The sequence below is a fragment of the Apium graveolens genome, chromosome 5 (assembly GCF_009905375.1).
Source record: "Apium graveolens cultivar Ventura chromosome 5, ASM990537v1, whole genome shotgun sequence".
Lineage (NCBI taxonomy): Eukaryota > Viridiplantae > Streptophyta > Magnoliopsida > Apiales > Apiaceae > Apium > Apium graveolens.
The window spans coordinates 315,713,494-315,732,667 of record NC_133651.1 but is presented as its reverse complement, the minus strand read 5'-3'; the positions used below and the strand labels follow the sequence as shown (position 1 = coordinate 315,732,667).

At 34.5% G+C, this 19,174-nt stretch overlaps 1 protein-coding gene across 3 annotated transcripts; it reads right to left on the bottom strand.

Moving 5' to 3' along the window:
* Positions 1-8,899: 8,899 nt before the first annotated feature.
* LOC141659509 (filament-like plant protein 4) lies at positions 8,900-15,974 on the bottom strand. Of its 3 annotated transcripts, none has more exons than XM_074466409.1 (6): positions 15,729-15,974; positions 14,196-14,323; positions 13,274-13,586; positions 10,761-13,167; positions 10,320-10,365; positions 8,900-9,490 (listed from the first exon to the last, which is right to left on the bottom strand). In XM_074466409.1, the coding sequence occupies exons 2-6, from the start codon at positions 14,307-14,309 to the stop codon at positions 9,056-9,058; spliced, it is 3,315 nt and encodes a 1,104-aa protein (XP_074322510.1). In that variant the 5' UTR covers positions 14,310-14,323; positions 15,729-15,974; the 3' UTR covers positions 8,900-9,055. The 3 variants fall into 3 exon arrangements, with proteins under 3 accessions (XP_074322510.1, XP_074322509.1, XP_074322511.1); XM_074466408.1 differs by having other exon boundaries at positions 15,743-15,974; XM_074466410.1 differs by lacking the exons at positions 14,196-14,323; positions 15,729-15,974 and having other exon boundaries at positions 13,266-13,401.
* Positions 15,975-19,174: the final 3,200 nt, after the last annotated feature.

The following is a 19,174-nucleotide window of genomic DNA, read 5'->3' as shown; positions in this document are numbered from 1 at the left end:
AGAAACTGAGGAATGGACTTGTTTTATGAATGTGACTGGCTGGTGGTGACAGTACATTTATAGCTCTTTAGTTCTTTCTGTACCTCATCTTTAATTTTTTTTAACTTCTTTTTCTTGGATAAGGATCCTGCACTTGCATTTGTTTGTCTCATTCGTTGGTTTAATTGGGTTTAACTTAAAGAAAAAGATAGAATATGTTAGAAAATGGAAAGTTTTATCCATATTTTAGATATTTTGTTGATGTAATTTTCTTAAACTAATAGTTAGAGGTTGATTTCTTGTTACTGGTATGTAAACTTTCATATTTGAATTTAAGTCATTTTCTTTGTGAAATTCATAAAGAAATTAAGGTAGAATTAGTAATTTAAAATGGGTCGTGTGGATTTATCCCACATTGATAAGGTAAAGAGGGGTTAAGTATTTTATACAGTACTATGTGCAAGTATAGTGTACAACTACTAATACATGTGTGTGCATGATATAATTGTGTGCCTCGCGCACACACGCGCGACGACACTTCGCCACGGGTCGGGTCGGGTTGAATGGCGATTTGTGCGAATGTCTCGGCGTCTCCCGTACGCATGACCTGGGCGATGAATTTTGCTGCTTGGTTAATTAAAGTATTTTATGACTTGTTATATTATTTTAATCTGAATATTGATTAGTATTTATGTAATAAAATATATCAGCGCTTGTTGATTCAGAGTTTATCAGATAAATACCGATGGATATCAGCATATGCTGTAAGGCTGAATAACTGCTGATATGATATCAACATTTGCTGGATGACCGTTAAATGTTCATACATGACTATTATAGTTCTGCTTCTGAAAATATTCTATTAAATGCAATTTAAGTCAGAACATTTATTTTAATTAATGTAGTATCTTTAGTTATGTTTTATTTTGTATAATATACAAAACTAAATGTTTGGAAAAGTTATACAGTGAACACACAGACTTGTTAAATCCTAGCTGCTACTTTTTTTTGTAGGAAACCCGCGGTCCGCACCCGAGGGTAAACCCCACGGATTCACGCAATAGCCTGCAAACCACATGAACCAAGATAAACCGTATTTAAGCGACAGACTCTGCTGAGGAGGCATAATCATAAATTCTCCTCCCGTGGGATTCGAACTTGTGATCAAGAGGATAGTTATCCCCTTTTTAACCAACTGGGCCAACCCTTGCGGGCCCTAGCAGCTACTTTTTTTTCTCCACACAGACATAAATATCTTAACATAAGTTTTCTGGGCGAACTGAGGTACAAGTTGTTGTTGAGCATTACGTGACTGTGAATGGAGTGCTCTGTGTTGTTGTATTCTGAAAGCAATATTGTGCAACCCATCACAGCGTAAGTGGGGCATTAATCACTTCAAGAACAGTCTAGGCTTCTGGAAGGCTAGGCGACTCAACTGTTAATTGTTCTTTCAGATTTGTTCAAAACTTCTATTAGAGCTAAGTGTTCTTTTCTCTTTTTTGTCGATTACGTCTCTCATAATATTCTAGTATTTGTCATCGTGTGTTTTGTTTCGTTATTTGGTGCCTTGCATGTTCTTGTTAATTATATAACTGCCCTTGTTGCGCTTAGTCTTAAATTATTCCCAACAATATTGAAGTGATTATTCGTGTTATATTGTAATTTAGCTAGATGGTTAACGAAACTGAGACTCCCATTATTGTTGAAACTGGTTCTGGTTCTGGTGGTACTGCATCATCCATTGATTGAACCGTGTATCATTTTCCCAGCTAATTGATTTATCGGGTATGCCTGATAAATTCAGAGGTGGAGCTTCCTTTTCTCGTTGGCAGAAAAAGATGAAGCTCTGGTTAACGATTAAGGGTCTATGGTCGGTGGTGCAGTATGATCCTCCTGTTGTGGATCAAGAGAAGGTTGATTCTACTTAGATTTATGCATTGTGGGATTAGAAGGATGGAGTGGTAAGGGATGCCATATTAGTAGCTTTGGCGAACACCTTGTTCGATGTTTACTCATCATATGCCTACACTGCTAAAGTATTATGGGAGAAGCTGGACCAAACCCATAATACTGATTCTCAGAGACTTGATAAGTATTATGTGGATAGGTTTCTTGATTTCAAGCTGGTGGATGGAAGATCCATGACTGAACATGTTCACGAGTTTGAGATGTTGGTGCATGCTTTGGGTGAGTCCGCGATGTTCTTACCTGAGAAAATTTAGGGTTATGTCAGTGATTGAAAAGCTTCCTAAATCTTGGGAAGAGTTTGCTCTCTTCCTGAAAAGACAGAAAGGAGATATCACGTGGACTAACTTGATGTTGGACATCTCTGTGCAGGAGCAGCACAAGTCCAAACAAGGACATGCGATTCTTGCTGAACATGGAAGCTCAGAGGTGAATGCAGTGATTGTAGGACAGGAAATAAAGGTAGTCACTAAGAAGGCTAACACTAAGTATGAAAAGAACAAGGCTAAGAAACCAAAATGCAAACAAATCATATTGGTCTTGTGGACAGGTTGGTCATTGGAGTAAGGATTATTCTAGTAAGAAAGCTAAGAAAGCTGGAGTGGTAGCTCAAGAAAATACTGTGCTTGGACTTGGAACCACGAGTGGGCCTATAGCTAACATGGTTGTTGGTGAAGTTGTTGTCTCTGGAACCGATGACGGGTATGTTACTTACAATATGTACTACTTTCTACTTATCTGTCACATGAGTGATTGATTGATACTGGAGCTAATATGTATATTTGTGCTGATATTACTCCATTTGTATCTTATCAACAGAGTCATGGAGTGACCGTGACGATGGGGACTAGTGCTGCACAAGTGCTTGGAATAAGAAACGTGGACCTGAAGTTTGCTTTTGGGTAGATTTTATCTCTCACTAGAGTGCATCATGTTCCCTCTATTTGTAGAAATATAATAAGTGGGAGTTGTTTAGTTAAGAATTACTTTGAACTTTCTTGGAAATATAATAAAGTAGTGATTACCCACACTGATATATTTTTTGGCAAGTGTTACTTGTCTGATGGTTTGTTTTTTTATAAATGCTGAACCTATTTTGGGATATTTTATTAATGATAGTGTTGCACCTTCTGTTAATTATGTTAAATCATCTGATTTATGGCACTTACGACTTGATCATTTAAATTTTGGTGCTCTAAAGAATATAATGAATTTAAAGTTGATTCTGAAGCATACTAGTGATAAGAAATCTAATTGTCAAGTATGTATTATTGCTAAACTAATAAGGAAGCATTTTCATAATATTATTAGGGATTCAGACTTGTTAGATTTAGCACATTCAGACATATGTGAATTCAGTGGTGTTTTAACTAAGGATCACTGTAGATATTCCATTATTTTTATAGATAATTGTAGTAGATATTGTTATGTTTATTTGCTTAAACATAAGGATAAAGCACTAGATAAATTTATTATGTTTAAAAAAGAAGATGAAACACAAACTGGCAAAGTACTTAAATGTTTGAGCTCTGATAGAGGTGGTGAGTAGACAAGTACTTTATTTAATAATTTTTGCGCAAACAATGGTATAGTTCATGAAGTTACTCTACCATGCACACCCGAGCCTAATGGGGTGGCGGAGCGAAAGAACAGAACTTATAAAGTCATGATTAAAAATATGCTAATTAATTTTGGGTTGCCAAAGTATATGTGGGGAGAGGCCCTGAATACAGCTTGTCATATTCTGAATAGAGTCCTTGTGAAATATATGGATAAGACACCATATGAATTATGGAGAAAGCGTAAGACAAGTTTGAGTTATCTTCGTGTGTGAGGGGTTTGCTAAGGTTCTTGTCCCTGAATACAAGAGACAAAAACTAGGTCCGAATTTTTTTTATTGTATCTTTTTGGGTTATCTTGAAATCACAACCGCTACGAGATTTTTAATATTAAAATCTTACATAAATGGTATTATGGAGGATATGATAGTTGAGTTTCATAATGCAACTTTCTTTAAAGAAGTGTTCCCTATGAAGATCAGCATATATTTGGGTAGTTCTGAGGATGATCTCACTTACACATCGAGTTCTATTCCTGATCGTATGGAAATGATAACAAATATGGGGGCAGATCCTGATTGTAGCTCTACTCCTAACGAAGTAGAGGAACCTAGAAGGAGTAAGCGTGCAAAGATAGTCAAGGATTTTGGAAGTGATTTTATCACTTACAATGTCGAGGATGAGCCTTTAACTTTCCATCAAGCCATGTATTCTTCGGAATCAAGGCATTGGAAAAACGCTGGGAAAAGTGAAATTGACTCAATTATTTCTAACGGAACATAAGAGTTCGTTGATCTCCATCCTGGATGTTTTACCATTGGATGTAAATGGATCTTCAAGAAAAAGCTAAACCCTGATGGCTTAATAGATAAATATAAGACTAGGCTAGTTGCTAAGGGCTTTAGGCAAAGGGAAGACATTGACTATTTTGATACATACTCTTCTGTTGCCCGAATGAAAACAATCATAATGCTTGTTGTATTGGCTTCCGAACATGGTCTTATCATCCATCAAGTGGATGTAAAGACATATTTTCTTCACGGTGACCTTGAAGAAGAGATTTATATGGATCAGTCTGAGGGATTTGTTGCTTCTGATAATGAGAGAAAAGTATGTAGACTAGTCAAGTACATCTATGGCCTTAAACAAGCACTTATAGACTGGCATAAAAAGTTTGATGAAACTGTTTTAGACTTTGAGTTTCTAGTTAATGAAAGTGACGAGTGTGTCTACTATAAGATTATAGGCAATGATTGTGTGATTGCGTACTTGTATGTATATGATATTTTGTTGTTTGTAACAAGTATTGAGATTATTAACGAAACAAAGAGTTTTTTGAAGAGGTACTTTGAAATGAAGGATATGGGTGAGGTTAGTGTGATTCTTGGGATCAAGTTGACTGAGTCAACTGATGGAATAATATTATCACGGTCTTATTATATAAAGAAATCTATACACGAGATGTACGATTATTCAAATTATAAAATCACTAGTGCACCATATGATTCAAAAGTTGCTATAATCAAGAATAGTTCAAGAGTTCATGTGTCTCAGTTAAGGTATTCTCAAATTATTGGTAGTTTGCAATATCTTGCTAATGTGACTAGACCAGATATTTCTTATTATGTGTCTAAGTTAGCTAGATATACAAGTTGTCCAAACAAGACTCATTAGGATGAACTGAATAGTGTTCTTAGATATCTTAAGGGAACTATTTCCCTTGGCTTGCACTATTGAAGATTTATGGGGGTACTCGAGGGGTACAGTGATGCGAGTTGGATAGCTAAGAAATCTGATTCTAATGGAGTGACTGGATATGTGTTTACCCTTGCGGGTGGAGCAGTGTCCGGGAAGTCTTCTAGACAGACTTTGATTACTTGGTCTACTTTTGAGGCTGAGTTATGTGCACTAGATGCCACGGGGACGGAAGCTGAATGGTTACATGGACTTATATCTGTGTTACACTTAGTAAGAAAACCGCTTCCTTCTATTTCTGTTTATTGTGATAGTCGTACAATTATCGACAAGATCGGAAGTGTGAAGTATAATGCTAAAATAAAGGGACACATCCAAGTTAGACTAAAGTCTATAAGGGGTCTTGTGTCTGACAAGATTATTGCTATAGACTTCATAGGAACTCAGGATAATATAACTGATCAATTGACTAAGGGGCTTGAGCATGCTGTAGTCCTTAAGTCGAGGCTGAGGATGTGACTAGTAACCCATCATGATTCATCAACAACGAGAACCCAATACACCTGAGAGGAGATCCCTCGAAGTGTATTCAATGTGGTAATAACAAGTTGTAAGGATGATTTGGTAGTACCTCTACCATATATATTTAGATACTTATGTATCTGAGTCTATCCTCTGTAAACCTTAAGAGGTACTTGAACTGCTAGTTAGCAAAAGTTTTAATAAACTTTGATGGAAATGGTTTTAGATCAGAATTTGCTTAAATCTGATGTACCAAATAATGTGTCAGGATTTATAAACTTTGAATGGGGTCAAGTCGTAAGACGGGATGTTGGCAGTACATCTTTGGAGATGCCCAGCTAAGCAAATGAAATTGTGAGGTCGCATTAAATGAAATGGTTATTCCTTGAAGCATTCAACGAACATGATTGAGACACGACCATAACGTCTCAAAACTGTAGATCTACATCATAGCCTTTTGACTTGTCATCGTCTATGGAGTGTGGTTACACCAAACAGATAGAGATTCAAGGTGAAACATTCCATCTATATCCGGTAGCCATCGAAGTAGGGGACTTAGGAGGGTTCAAACCCAGGAGGGTACCGACTCTAAAAAGCAAGACATGATAAAATCCGATATACATTTCTGTATGAATTTGTGGGGGATTGTTAAAAAATGAAAAATTTAAGGCATGTTCTTGATGTAATTTCCTCAAATTAATTGTTGGAGGTTGATCCTTGTTATGATGACTTAATCTTTCATATTTGGACCTAAGTCATTTTTAGTAAAATCCATAAAAAAATTGAGGTGAAGTTAGTAGCTTGAAATGGGTTGTGTGGGTTTATCCCACATTAATAAGGTAAAGAAGGGTTGGGTAATTTATATAGTTGTTGTTTATTTAATTCTTCAGTATCAAGGTTTGATTATATCCTGGAGGGAGTAAGTAATAAGCGAAGTACCGTTTAGGCAGGTGGCCGTTGAGGGAAGAAGCAGGTGCATCCTTGGAGTAATCAACATCAGGATAACTACATAATTGAATAAATTCTCGGATCATATCTTACAAAGACTCAGGTATATCAAAAATATAGTACCATGTGCACGTGTAGTGTTTAACTACTAAGACCTGTAGATATGCAAGGTGTTATTGTGTGCCTCGCATGCGGATACACACGCGCGCCGCCGCCTCGCCACGGCTCGGGTCGGATCGGATGAAGGGTGATTTGGGCGAATTTCTCGACATCTCGCGTACGCGAGGCGACTTGGACGAAGAATTTTACTGCTTGATTAATTAAAGTATTTTCTGACTTGTTATATTATTTCAATTTGAATATTAATCAGTGTTTCTATAACATGAGATATCAATATTTGTTGAATCATAGTTTAACAAACTCTAATGTGGTGAATAAATACTAGTATTAGTATTTGCGGAATCAGAGTTTAACAAACTATGATATGCTGAATAAATACTGATGGATATCAATATTTGTTGTAAGGCTGAATAAATGCTGATATGATATCAACATTTGTTGGATGACTGTTATGCTCATATGTGACTTTTACAGTTCTGATTCTGGAAATATTCTTTTAAATTTAATTTAAGTCATAATATTTGTTTTAATTAATGTAATATATTTAGTTACTTTTTTTGTATTATATATAGAACTAAATGTTTGGAAAAGATAGGGTGAGTGACAATAATAACTCATTTTGGGTAGGAGAATGACCAAAATAATCGATTATTAAAAAGTGACCAATTTTAGTCGACATAATACGCATATCACACCAGGGTAATCAATAATACACATTTTATGTTATAGTAATGCTCAATACGTATTTGGCATGATAGTATTATATAGAATTTAACACAGTATACGCATTCTCCATTCATATAACTAAACTCAATATGCATATCATACATGCGTATTACTGTTATGATATACAAACCTGTTACATCTTAGAAACAATTGACACACCACTGATCACACCACGTGACTATGTCCCATATGTATTTTATTTAATTACGTCACTTGTTGCACAACACTGTAACACATTGGCTATAATAAATTACGCATTTCATAGTGATGTATCGGAACGCCCATACTTGGCCAAAAAACTGAAAACGGTCAATTTTGTTTAAAAACTTTAAAAACATGCTATTATTGTCATTTTTTCGAAAAGATATACACTGAACACACAAACTCGTGAATGACTACATGTTACTTCTCTTTATTTTCTCTCCACACAGACATACATATCTTAACATAAGTTTTCTGGGCGAACTGAGTTACAAGTCGTTGTTCAGCATTACATGACTGTGAATAGAGTGCTATGTGCTGCTGTATCTTGAAAGCGATATTGTGCAATTTATCACAGTGTAAGTGAGGTAATAATCACTTTAAGAATAGTCTAGGCTAGACACCTCGACTGTTAATTATTTTTTCAGATTTGTTAAAATTTCTGTTAGAGTTAAGTGTTCTGTCTTCTATTTTGTTGATTACATCTCTCATTATATTGGGTCTGTCTGGCCACCACTGAATAAGTGGCTTATTGGCTTATAAGCTCGTAAGTACTTATCGATGAGTGTTCGTCGACCCAACTTATAAGTTGAATTTACAACTTATAAGCTGATAAGTTGAATGTTAGTAACGACGTACTTTTTCTCAACTTATTTTGATTTTTAATTTTTTTTATTAATTTTAGTTTTTAATTTATGTTTTTAAATATTAAGTTAATTTAAAAAGTCATGAATTAGGATAATAATATTCAAAAATATTTATTTTAGTTCATTTAAGTTAAAAAAAAATCTGACTCATAAGTAAAATTAATCAAACACTTAACTAACTTATAAGTATTATATACTTATCACTTTTAAGTCACTTATTAATTTTAAGTCATAAGTTACTTATTTTACGATTTCCCAAACGGGCACATTTAATTGTTTGGCTTCGTGTATTTTGTTTCATTAGTATCTTGCATGTTCTTGTTAATTATATTCCCAACAGAATACTCAAATAATGGAAGAGTACTAGGAAGGATACTCAAACAATGGAAGAGTACCAGGAAGGAGTACCTAATTAAATTAGCACTTGATGACTATTGATCGATAAATAGGGTTAAAAATGTCAAACAGTGGTTTGCAACAAGCAGCTCAGTTGAAGCAAATTCTGAAGATGTGTTCATCAAGCTTTGGAAAGAAAAGTTTTGTTGAACAAGTTATTTAATACGTGAATCTCTGAGCAAGTTATATAATATGTGAATCATTATTTACAGAACATCCGATAGGATGATTCTTAGTACAATTAAATAAAACCATTGGTAAAACACCATCCACACAGTAAACAACTAGACCCAGTGCTCAGTCTTTGTTTTTTGTAGAAAAGAATCTACTGATTCCTTTGTGTTTCTCTGGTGTCGGATTAGATGAGGAAGAAGAGCCTGACTTAGTTGGCCGGTGCTTCGGATAATGCTTTGAACTGATCGGTGATCTCGATAGATTGTTTGCTTCAGAAAAGGACGGAGAAAGTGGAGTGCTAAATATATCCGAGTCACTACCAACTCGATGCATAACTGCACGAAAACTGTCAGACTCGGATTTTTTAACATCTTGCAAAATCATGCTAGTTGTAATTTTGTCTTCAGCGAAAATTCCATCCTTCTTCGGCATCCTCTCCTTGGTGGGAGACCCGCCAAATTCCATTTGAGGGCGCATCGAATTTAGGTGCTTGCCTAGAAGAGATATAGTTTCTTGACATTCTGCTAGCTTCTGAGCAGCAGCAGCTAACTCTGTCTCCTACAATAACAAACAGTTAATAAAAAAAACTTCCTGCACCATTATATATCTAGATTGTGCAGCTGGTTACAAAGTGCAAAATGAGTAAAGTTCAGATATGACGGAAAAGATAAACTGTATAGATAGATAAGTTATTAATGAACTTTATACTTGCCATCTGATATTCTATGCAAAGAAAACAATTGCTACTATAACAGATCACAGTGTAATGCAACGCAATTATGCAAATGCATCCACTCATTATCTTTTAGCAGATATCCTAATCTGTGATAAATTTCACTCTTCCAGGTTACTAGTACTAAATTCACCAGATAAGTTGTCAAAAAAATCTAATACTTCCTCTATTTCTAAGAACGACTTTCAGTAAGTACTGAAGGCACGATTATGTGACTACGTTGTTCAACTTGATATTCATTTTACTATAAACTTAACCTGACTACTGAAACAATATCGCCTAACATGAGACCCTTTTACACAATGGAAGGAGTACTGCTTTTAGGATACGAGGATCTTAAAAGATAAGCATCTGATATCGGACAAGAGAAATGGATCATAAAATCAAATACTATCTTAATTTGAAGGACACTTCCGCATATTTAGGTCAAGAACCTCGTATTTCTGTTATTAGTAAGACTTGAACTACTTGTCTACACTGACCTACCACCAGCTAATTCCTTTTTTTATTGTGATATTAGCCTGAAAGAGGTGATTAAATTTAAGCTGGAAAGGTAAAAGATTTTAATTGGAACTCCTGAAGAAGAATGATATGCACAGTATAATATAACTGTAATTACTATTCATGCAAATGTAAGACAACTTCAGCCCTCACCTGAGTACCCTTGGCATCAACTTGAGTCACTGGGAAGCTCTCAATCCTGAAACAAGTAAATCAAGGAAAAACTTAGGGGTATTTTGGCATGTAAAATCATGTAAAAACTTAGGGTTACATTTTTTTTTACATCATTATTATATGCTATTAGGTCTATAGCATGTAAACACCTTATTCTATAGCAGACAGAATATGATCATAACCAAATGCGGAAAATTTATTTATTTATTCTCATCCTTAAAGGTCGACAAAAAGAATATGAAATTCCTCTCCTCTTCATCCTACAAAGTAATTTAAAATCCTTCCCGTACAATTTTAAAATACAAGTAATAGACAACTGGTAAGTATAATAGTTATACAGCATTAGAGGAATTGACAATCAAGTTGACTAGAATTTCCACCTGATGGGAACATTTTACATCCATAGAAGTGTTTGCTAACCTCTTTAATTCTTCTTGGAGATCCTTGTATCTGGCAAGAGAATCTTCGTGATTCCTCCTCTCCACTTGAAGCTCAGTATCCAGACTATCTGCTTTTGCCTGTAGACAATCTGCCTTAGTTTGTAACTCCTCCGCATGCCTTTCAAGAGACCTGTATGATTCGGCCATACATTTCAGCTGTGTCTCGGCTAGACCATTCAAATTTTGAGCAGATGTCAATTGTGATTTAACGTCAGCTAGATGTTCTTCAGTTTCCTGTAATCGAGACCTGGTGGCTACTAGATTTTCAGTAGATCTAGCTAGATCAATCACAATATTATCTTTTTCAGATTTTAGTAACTCCAAATCCTCCAGTGAGCATTTCCACGAGGAAGGTTTCACTTCAGAGGTTGGAACAAAAGCACTGTCATGGGGACTGTCAGGATCAGATGTTGAATCAGAAAAAGGAGCACAGCCTTCGGCATATTGCTTTGTAGAGTTTGGAATTGCCTTGTTCTCAGGTAAAGCAACTTTGTCTATGCAATCAGAAGAACTGCCTTCAGTATCAATATGTTTGTAACCCAGAACACCGAAACGAAAACAACCGGCTCTGCTGAGTACATGAGAAAGGCAAAGAACAAAATCAATCAAGCTTATCCTGCTGATTTTAACCTCATTAAAGGCAGCAGAGAATTCCGCCAATATCTTTGTAAACTCATCACCTTCCAGTGGTGTGGTCTGTACAGCTCCAAACTCTTTTCCAAGTAGCAGTACAAATTCATTGATTTGAGATACAGCAGCTGCCAACTCTTCATCAATTTTAAAAACAGCTTCAGGCAGTTCTGTCGTATCCTGAGACAAAGAGGACACATTACCAGGAATTTCCTCAGAGTTCTCAGGAAAAGCTTGACAATCACCTACAGTATTGTAAGGTTCCTGAATGGTAGAACTCACAGAGTTTTGATGCAAATTGGCATCCATGTCCTGTACTACATTTCTGATATGTTCCAAAAGTTTTTCTAGATCAGACTCTTTAGACGCGGTCTCAAATATCATTAAAATCTTTGATTGGAGTTTTATACATGGCGCCAGATCCTCCACATTAGAACTTTCAATCATTAAAGACTCTAAACCTGGCTGATGTTTGGGCTGTAAAGCCTTCACGGCAGTGGCCTCTGACAAATCGTGATTCGCATTTTCCAATTTCCTTCTACTTAAATCAGAACCTGGACAACTTTCAATTGATACTTTAGATGAATATGCCAACTTTTCCATTTCTAGAAAGTCGTCCATCAGCCCTAGTCTATTCGAATTTCCCCTTTTATTTGGACTGTCGATATTCTTTCCCTTGTTAAAACTTGAGAGCTCGGACATTGCCCAAGAACCAGCACAGCTTGATTCATCATCATGTCCATTTTCTGACATGGATGCTAGACTAGGTGGGTTACTTGCACTTTGACTGAAGTGATTTTCAGCCAAGACCGGACCATTGAAATTTGATGAATTTCTGTGTTGATTATTTGCTTGCAGTTGTGCTTCCAAAAATTGAACTTTGCTGACTGTCTTGGCACAAACACTCCTGGAAGCTTGCAGTTCACCATTTCGCCTGGCCAAAGCTTCCTTCAGCATCTTTGTTTCTTCTTCAATTGCCAAATAACGTTCAGTTAGTAACTCAATTTCTTTGTTATACTTTTGAACATTATCATGTGAAAATTCAGTAAACGCGGTCATGTGCGGACTGTGGGGACTGGTAGGAGGCTTTATGGGAGACCTTCTTAAACGACTTTCTCCAGAATCTCTGCCCATGTTCTCAACTTCAAGTTTCATTTGAGCTAGCGCAGCTGGTCCCGGCAACTTTTTTCGGACAAGACCACGCAAACGTTGACACTCTGCTTCTAGTTTAGCTATCTTCTTTGCCCCTTCTGAATGCTGTTTGTTTGCAACTTCTGCAGATCTTACACTCATGTTCTTCTCCTCATTACGAATCTCTAACTCTTTAGCAACTATATGCAGTTCATATTTCAGCGAACTTATTTCCCTGTCACAAGAGTCAATATTGCTCTTCAACCGTTCAATCTCGACTTCAGCTTGAGATTTTTCTTCAGTTACCTTAACCAGCATGTTAGAGCGCTCTTGCAAAGACCTTGATATAGCTGCATTGTCAGAAGTAGATCTACGAAGTTCTTGTCCTAAGTTATCTAACTGCGTTTCGAGCTCAAGCTTGATCATGTCACATTGTTTTGTTTTCATAACAACAACTTCATGAAGTGTCTGCTCATGCTCCTCTGTCAGATTTCTAATCTGCCGCATACACTCTTTAAGAGCACCATCTAAATGTGAAGCCCGCTCTTCAGCAGTGAGCTTTAATAGTGTAACTGATTCTAGATGATTTTTCAGTTCCAAAGCTTCTGCCTCGGCCTTTTCCCAACCTGTTAAGACAAAACAAAATTAATATGATTATTATATCCACAAAATACATGTTACTCATGCTTTATGACCAAATATTTCATGAAGAATGGCACCACACCATCAAACCTGAAACAGCTTCTTCAGCAACTTTACTGTGCTGCTTTACAACACTTTCCTTAGTCACCATCTCTAAATTGGCTGCGGATAGCTTTTCATTCAATTCTTCCACTTCATCTTCTAATTCTTTCACTTTATCATCATATGAATTCATCTGCTCATCATATTCCTTTACTCTTTCTTTGTATACAGTAATCTGCTCTTCAAATTTATTTACTCTATCCTCATATGACTTCACTTGATCCTCCAATCCAGTTAGATGTGAATATGATTCGACAGATATTTGTACATACTTAAGATTTTTTTTGTTATTTGGCTTACCCTGAGAAGTCATAAATCATTGCAAAAACAGAAAGGATAGAATTAACCAACTACAATAATGCATGGGATGGAAGAATCAGACGTTAAGTGCCTAGTAAAGCTCTTAATGTAATTATAAACCCGACTACAATGCCTTGAACAGCTTAAAAGACTTCCATCAGTAATTACTAGGATGTGCACAGATGATCTAAATGTGACAAATAGCATTTGAAGCTAAAAGCCTACCAGTTGGTGGGTGGGTGTGTCCGGGGAGGGGGGGGGGACTGATATTATTAGTATTTATCAAATGTCCCCGAACAAGAATAAATTAGATTATGACTAAAAGGGGAAATGGTAACATACAAATATACAATTATGTTTGAGATGGATTTTCCAGATGAAGGATAATGACTTCCATTCTACGTTTAACCAATATCAAATAGCTCAGTTCTATAAAACATTAAGCCGAACTCTCTACAGGGGTCAAACTGCATGTTTATATCATCCCAACAGTTTGAGCTAGGTAAGGAACTTTCTACAATTAAGAAGAAAGTTTTCCATATTCTACATACAGGAATATTATGCATAACTAACACATACTACAATTATACTGACGTATTGATATACATACCAAAGATTCAGGTAGGTCTGCAGGAGCACCAGCAGATTCTAATGTAGCAATTACTTTCTCAGTCGCTGATTTATCAGAAGATTTTTTTTTCCATGGCCAACTCCGTCGGTCCATAACAGAATGTATAGCTGTAAATGGTAGCATAATCCCGTCAAAACTGTTTGACTTGTAAAAGTTAAGGGCATTAAACAAATTTTAAACGTGTTCTAATTGCATTTTAATTAAAAGACATTTTCTTAGAGCGTTTCACCCTTCGAAATGCAATGGTCGGAGAATGTGTTAAAATTTAATAATTTCACATCTCAACTCTGCTGAGGAATTTCAATCTTTCTGCCACTTCCCCTTGGTTTTATGGGGCGTAGTCCATATAGTCAATATGCAAGGATTCTTATTTTGAAATCATGTCTACAAATCAGCTATCCAAAATATTTAAATCAACATATTTATATACTAAAAAAAGAGGGATGGACAAGCATGAGGTCCAGAATAGGCATCCAAACCTGTAACTGAAATAAAAATTCTAACTATCTTGATGCCATAATAAGAACAAGTGTGAGTTAGTAGCTAGAAATATCTCTACTTATCAAGAACATAACAAGAGGGAGAATTCAAGTGGAATCAGGCAAAAGAACTGCAATTGTCTTTAACAATATAACATACATCATATATTCTTATAACACCAAAGCAGCAATATAACAATATAGCAATTCAATTCAGAATCATACAAATAAACCGTACTTGTAGGTCAAGCGTAGCAACTGGAAAAAAACATCAAGTAATACTAATTCAATATTTAGCAGGGATTATTGTCTGCTTTATTTATGCATTCCATAAATGTTTATACAAATTGACATTAAATTTATACAGGCAAATGGCTTTCCATTTGGTCATAAAAAAACAAGTAATGTAACATTATTTGTTCCCGGAAAACATTAGATTATGAAATGTCAGATTCATGACTTATTTTTGTTGGTTCTGGGTGCTCTGTCATTTTCATTTACTTCTTCATAGTTCCTTCTCTAGCCTAAGCCTTAGATTATATGTAATTCTGGAAAGTTTATTAGAATAGTCAAGTTTTCAATAAGTTTGATACTTTAAACTAGATCCTATTCTCTATATAGCACTAATGTGTAATCGACAAAAGGAAATATTACTAGACCGAACATGTTATTGTTATAGAATTGTATGGTCCATGTCAAAAGATAGTTCAATCTGCCCTAGGAAAAAACATTTTAATTTCTTTGATTTGTTCATCATAGTATGCATTCAGGGAATCATATGCAGGATTATACATTTATTATACTCACAAACAAAAAATCACCCACTGCAGCGTATCTAAACACAAATATAGATATACCTTAATCACACAATTTTGAGAAAACAAAAAAAAAACTAGAATTGGACTGAAGCTGCTATAATTGGATTGGAAATATCAAAAAGTTGAAAATGTATCAGAATTGAAAATCAAACAGAAAAAACCATAAGATCGAGTTGCTCAAACAATAAATTCGAAGAGAAGCAATATATACATACATGAAGCAACTTACTGGTAGCAATGTAGTTTGAATAGAGTGTGGAATTGTAGTGGTCCACTTGGTGTTTAAGTGTTATATTTACACTTTAGTTTTCCATTAGAGAGAGAGAGAGATTGAGAGAGAGAGAGAGAGGTGGTGGAGTGGAGTGGAGCTGGTAAGTAGTAGTGGTAGTGGGGATATAAAAATATGAGAATATAGATAGATACATGTGTGTATATATTCTGGCGTTGGAACCTCACTTTTGAAGAAATGGCCAAAGGCGTGGGAGTTTGGAAACCTCCAAAACATGAGGCCTTTTTTAACATTTTAGTTTCAGGATACCAATGTTTTCGTACAGGCAAATGTGTCTACATGTACATGTTATTTCTTCTGTCCCATAAAACGTCGATTTTATTGATTGATTTATTGGTATTTGTTCTAAAATACAAATATCGGTATTAGTAGTTAAATGAATTATTCAATAATTAATTGAATAAACAGATTAATTAATTTATGTTTTAGTCAAAATCAATTTAATTTAATGAATAATAATACATAGTTCTATTTAAACTTCATCATGATTAAATCAATATTGATATTTTAATGCAAGATTGACAAAAAACCAATGTATCATTAGCTAACTTGATATTTAAATGGTTTATGCCTACCTGCTAATTTATACTATTTTAATAGTTCTTATAATCCCAGTCTAACAACGTCTACCTACGTAAAAATTCGGAACTCAGGTTGTGAAAAATCATTTATTTTTGTTGATTATTCTAGTGCACCGGCCTGATTTCTTTGGCATGTAAAATCAGACCTTTAGATGAAATTGGCACTATGCAAACCAACCCTACTTGCATTTTATACCCATGCAGTCATGCTCCTCTAACAACCTTATTTGAATAAAGGTTACGCTTAAATGAGAACTAGTTTTCAAGAAAATTGTTATATTTTATCATTGTATTTTATGTGTTCTGTAAAAAAAATCACTTTTTTTCTTAAGTTGCATCAAAAATTCTAATAAATATATTTTAGTTTTACATAACACGTCAAAATTTTAAATATTATCATGATTACTATAGAACACTAAATACAGAAATATAGTATGTTTGTGATTTGTGGATAACATATGTATATGTTCTGTAAAAAATTTCTCATATTTTTTTATCTATATATAAATTTTTGTTTTCATTTAACCTAACATATACATTTTGAATAACAAATACAAAAATATATAAGAAAAATGATTCTCTGCTATTTTCCTTCTCCATGAAACCTAACCCTATACATTAATTGGCTTAAGAAAAGTATTATACATTAATCACCCACGTAATCAGTTGGTAATGTTAACGGGCATTACTTTCGGTTAGCAAACTAATTAATGGTCTTAGATTGGAAGAAAGAGAGCGTATTTACTATTTTGTCCAATTTCGTTTCTCCCATAACAAGTTTTTATTTATAATAATACTCATTGAGTTAAATTATAGGGATTAGGGGAAATGTCCATTTTAAGTATATAATTCATTTGTGTGGTTACTAAACTACAGAGGGGGTATACATAAAATTAATCTTCAAGTACCACCCGTCACCAGATAAGCTTTTGGACCACAAAAATGAGACATCAATCCACTAAAGCATTACATATATTTTATAAAATTAATAAATTAATTGTCAACTTAACAGGAATAAGACAATTTAACCGATGTATACGTACGTATATGCCACTAGAACCCTACTTTCTGAAATGATGAAAATTTTATTTTTAAATAAATTTTACAGATTTATGTCGGCATGTATTGTAATTATCATTAAATTAATCATTGTGATGTTGGTCATGTTGAGCCATCTCAAAAAATGTTATTGTAGAAGAATTTCGTGTATATATAAAACTCCGAGCTAAAATAATGTTATGGGTGATAATAAATCAAAAAAAAAATGATAACAAATAAGATATTTATAGAGTTTATGTCTGTCCAATTAAATATAAAATATATCTTATTTTTTAAATATTTTTTTAAAATAAAAGTTAAAAATGTGCTTCTAAAATATAAAATATATCTTATTATTGTGAATTGATTGTCACCTGGTCAAACATTGAATAGTAAGGCTAAACTTTAGGTGTAAAATTTTTACCATTTGAATTAATTACATGTACCCTTTTACTTACTATAAATATAACTTGAATTTGTGAATGAAAAATACACCCAACATTTTTTCTTTACTCCTTCCGCTTCTCATTTTGCTCTCTCTCCAATTAAATATAGTAGTTCTTTAACTTTTAGCAGTTTTTTATTACTATAACCAGTATTTTAGCATGTATGATGGATACTTTATGTTAAGAAGGCAGGTAATTTTGATTCACCGAGGGGTAAGTATGTAAGGGCAATCTGGAAAAATGGATATGACAACCTAGAGCAACAATTGTTGGAGTACAAGGAGGTTTCTTATCTCGGATAGACAGGTCAGACACATTGTCACGGGACATGTCTGCTTCTAGTGGAAAAGACAACACATCACATCTGTTTATTTAGTTTTAATTTCATGCAATTAGAAAACTACAAAATATACTACTCCCTCCGTCCCAAAATGATGTTCCTATATTGACTTTCGGTACTGTTCACGGTAAGCGATTGACTACTAATTTACGTCTAATCTATAATATCAAACATAGTAATGAGTGATCTCGTTGGATTCATATTTATCAGTACTTTAATACAGTGAAATTTTTATATTTAATACTAATACAAATTTAAAGATATTAACGATCAAAAGTGTGCATTGACAAACGTGTCCAACACAAAGAGGAAACGTTTTTAGGAACGGAGGGAGTACTAGACACCAGTTTTGATTGACATAAACTTATAAATTAAAATGTTGTATCCTTGCTCCCTTTTGTTTTCTTTTCCTGATTGACAACCAACCAAAGCCATGCAGTGAGGCTGTGTGGAAACTAAAAGTGCAAGCAAGTCATTTTCTTTTTCACTGATTTGCTTGTAAGTTGTAAAACATTTTCATATTTTTATTAATTCGGGAATTTAGTGTACACGGAGAAATTAACATAACATTAATTGTTTTTGTGTTGGCAGGTAATTAAATACATTCTCAAAGTGAAATGAAAAATAAGTTAATTATTATTATGGGTGGGGGAGGAAATGATTGTGAACATGGGAGCCCTCTTTCTACCATCATATATATCTTGTAATGCGCTAATATTTCAACCTTTGCTTTGCTGCTACGAAAGCGTATTATGGGCTCCAGTGACTATTACAAATATATTTATGTTATAATATATGGATTTTTATTCCCCCATATGAATAATAAATAATTTGAATTTTGTGTGTTAATGGATGGTACTCATATTTTCACGTGTTACGCTTGTTATTATTCCAGAAGATGACATGGTATTATAAAGTTAAGCTGTGATTTTTTTTTGGTTAGCCTGCAGACTCCTATAATTAGCGT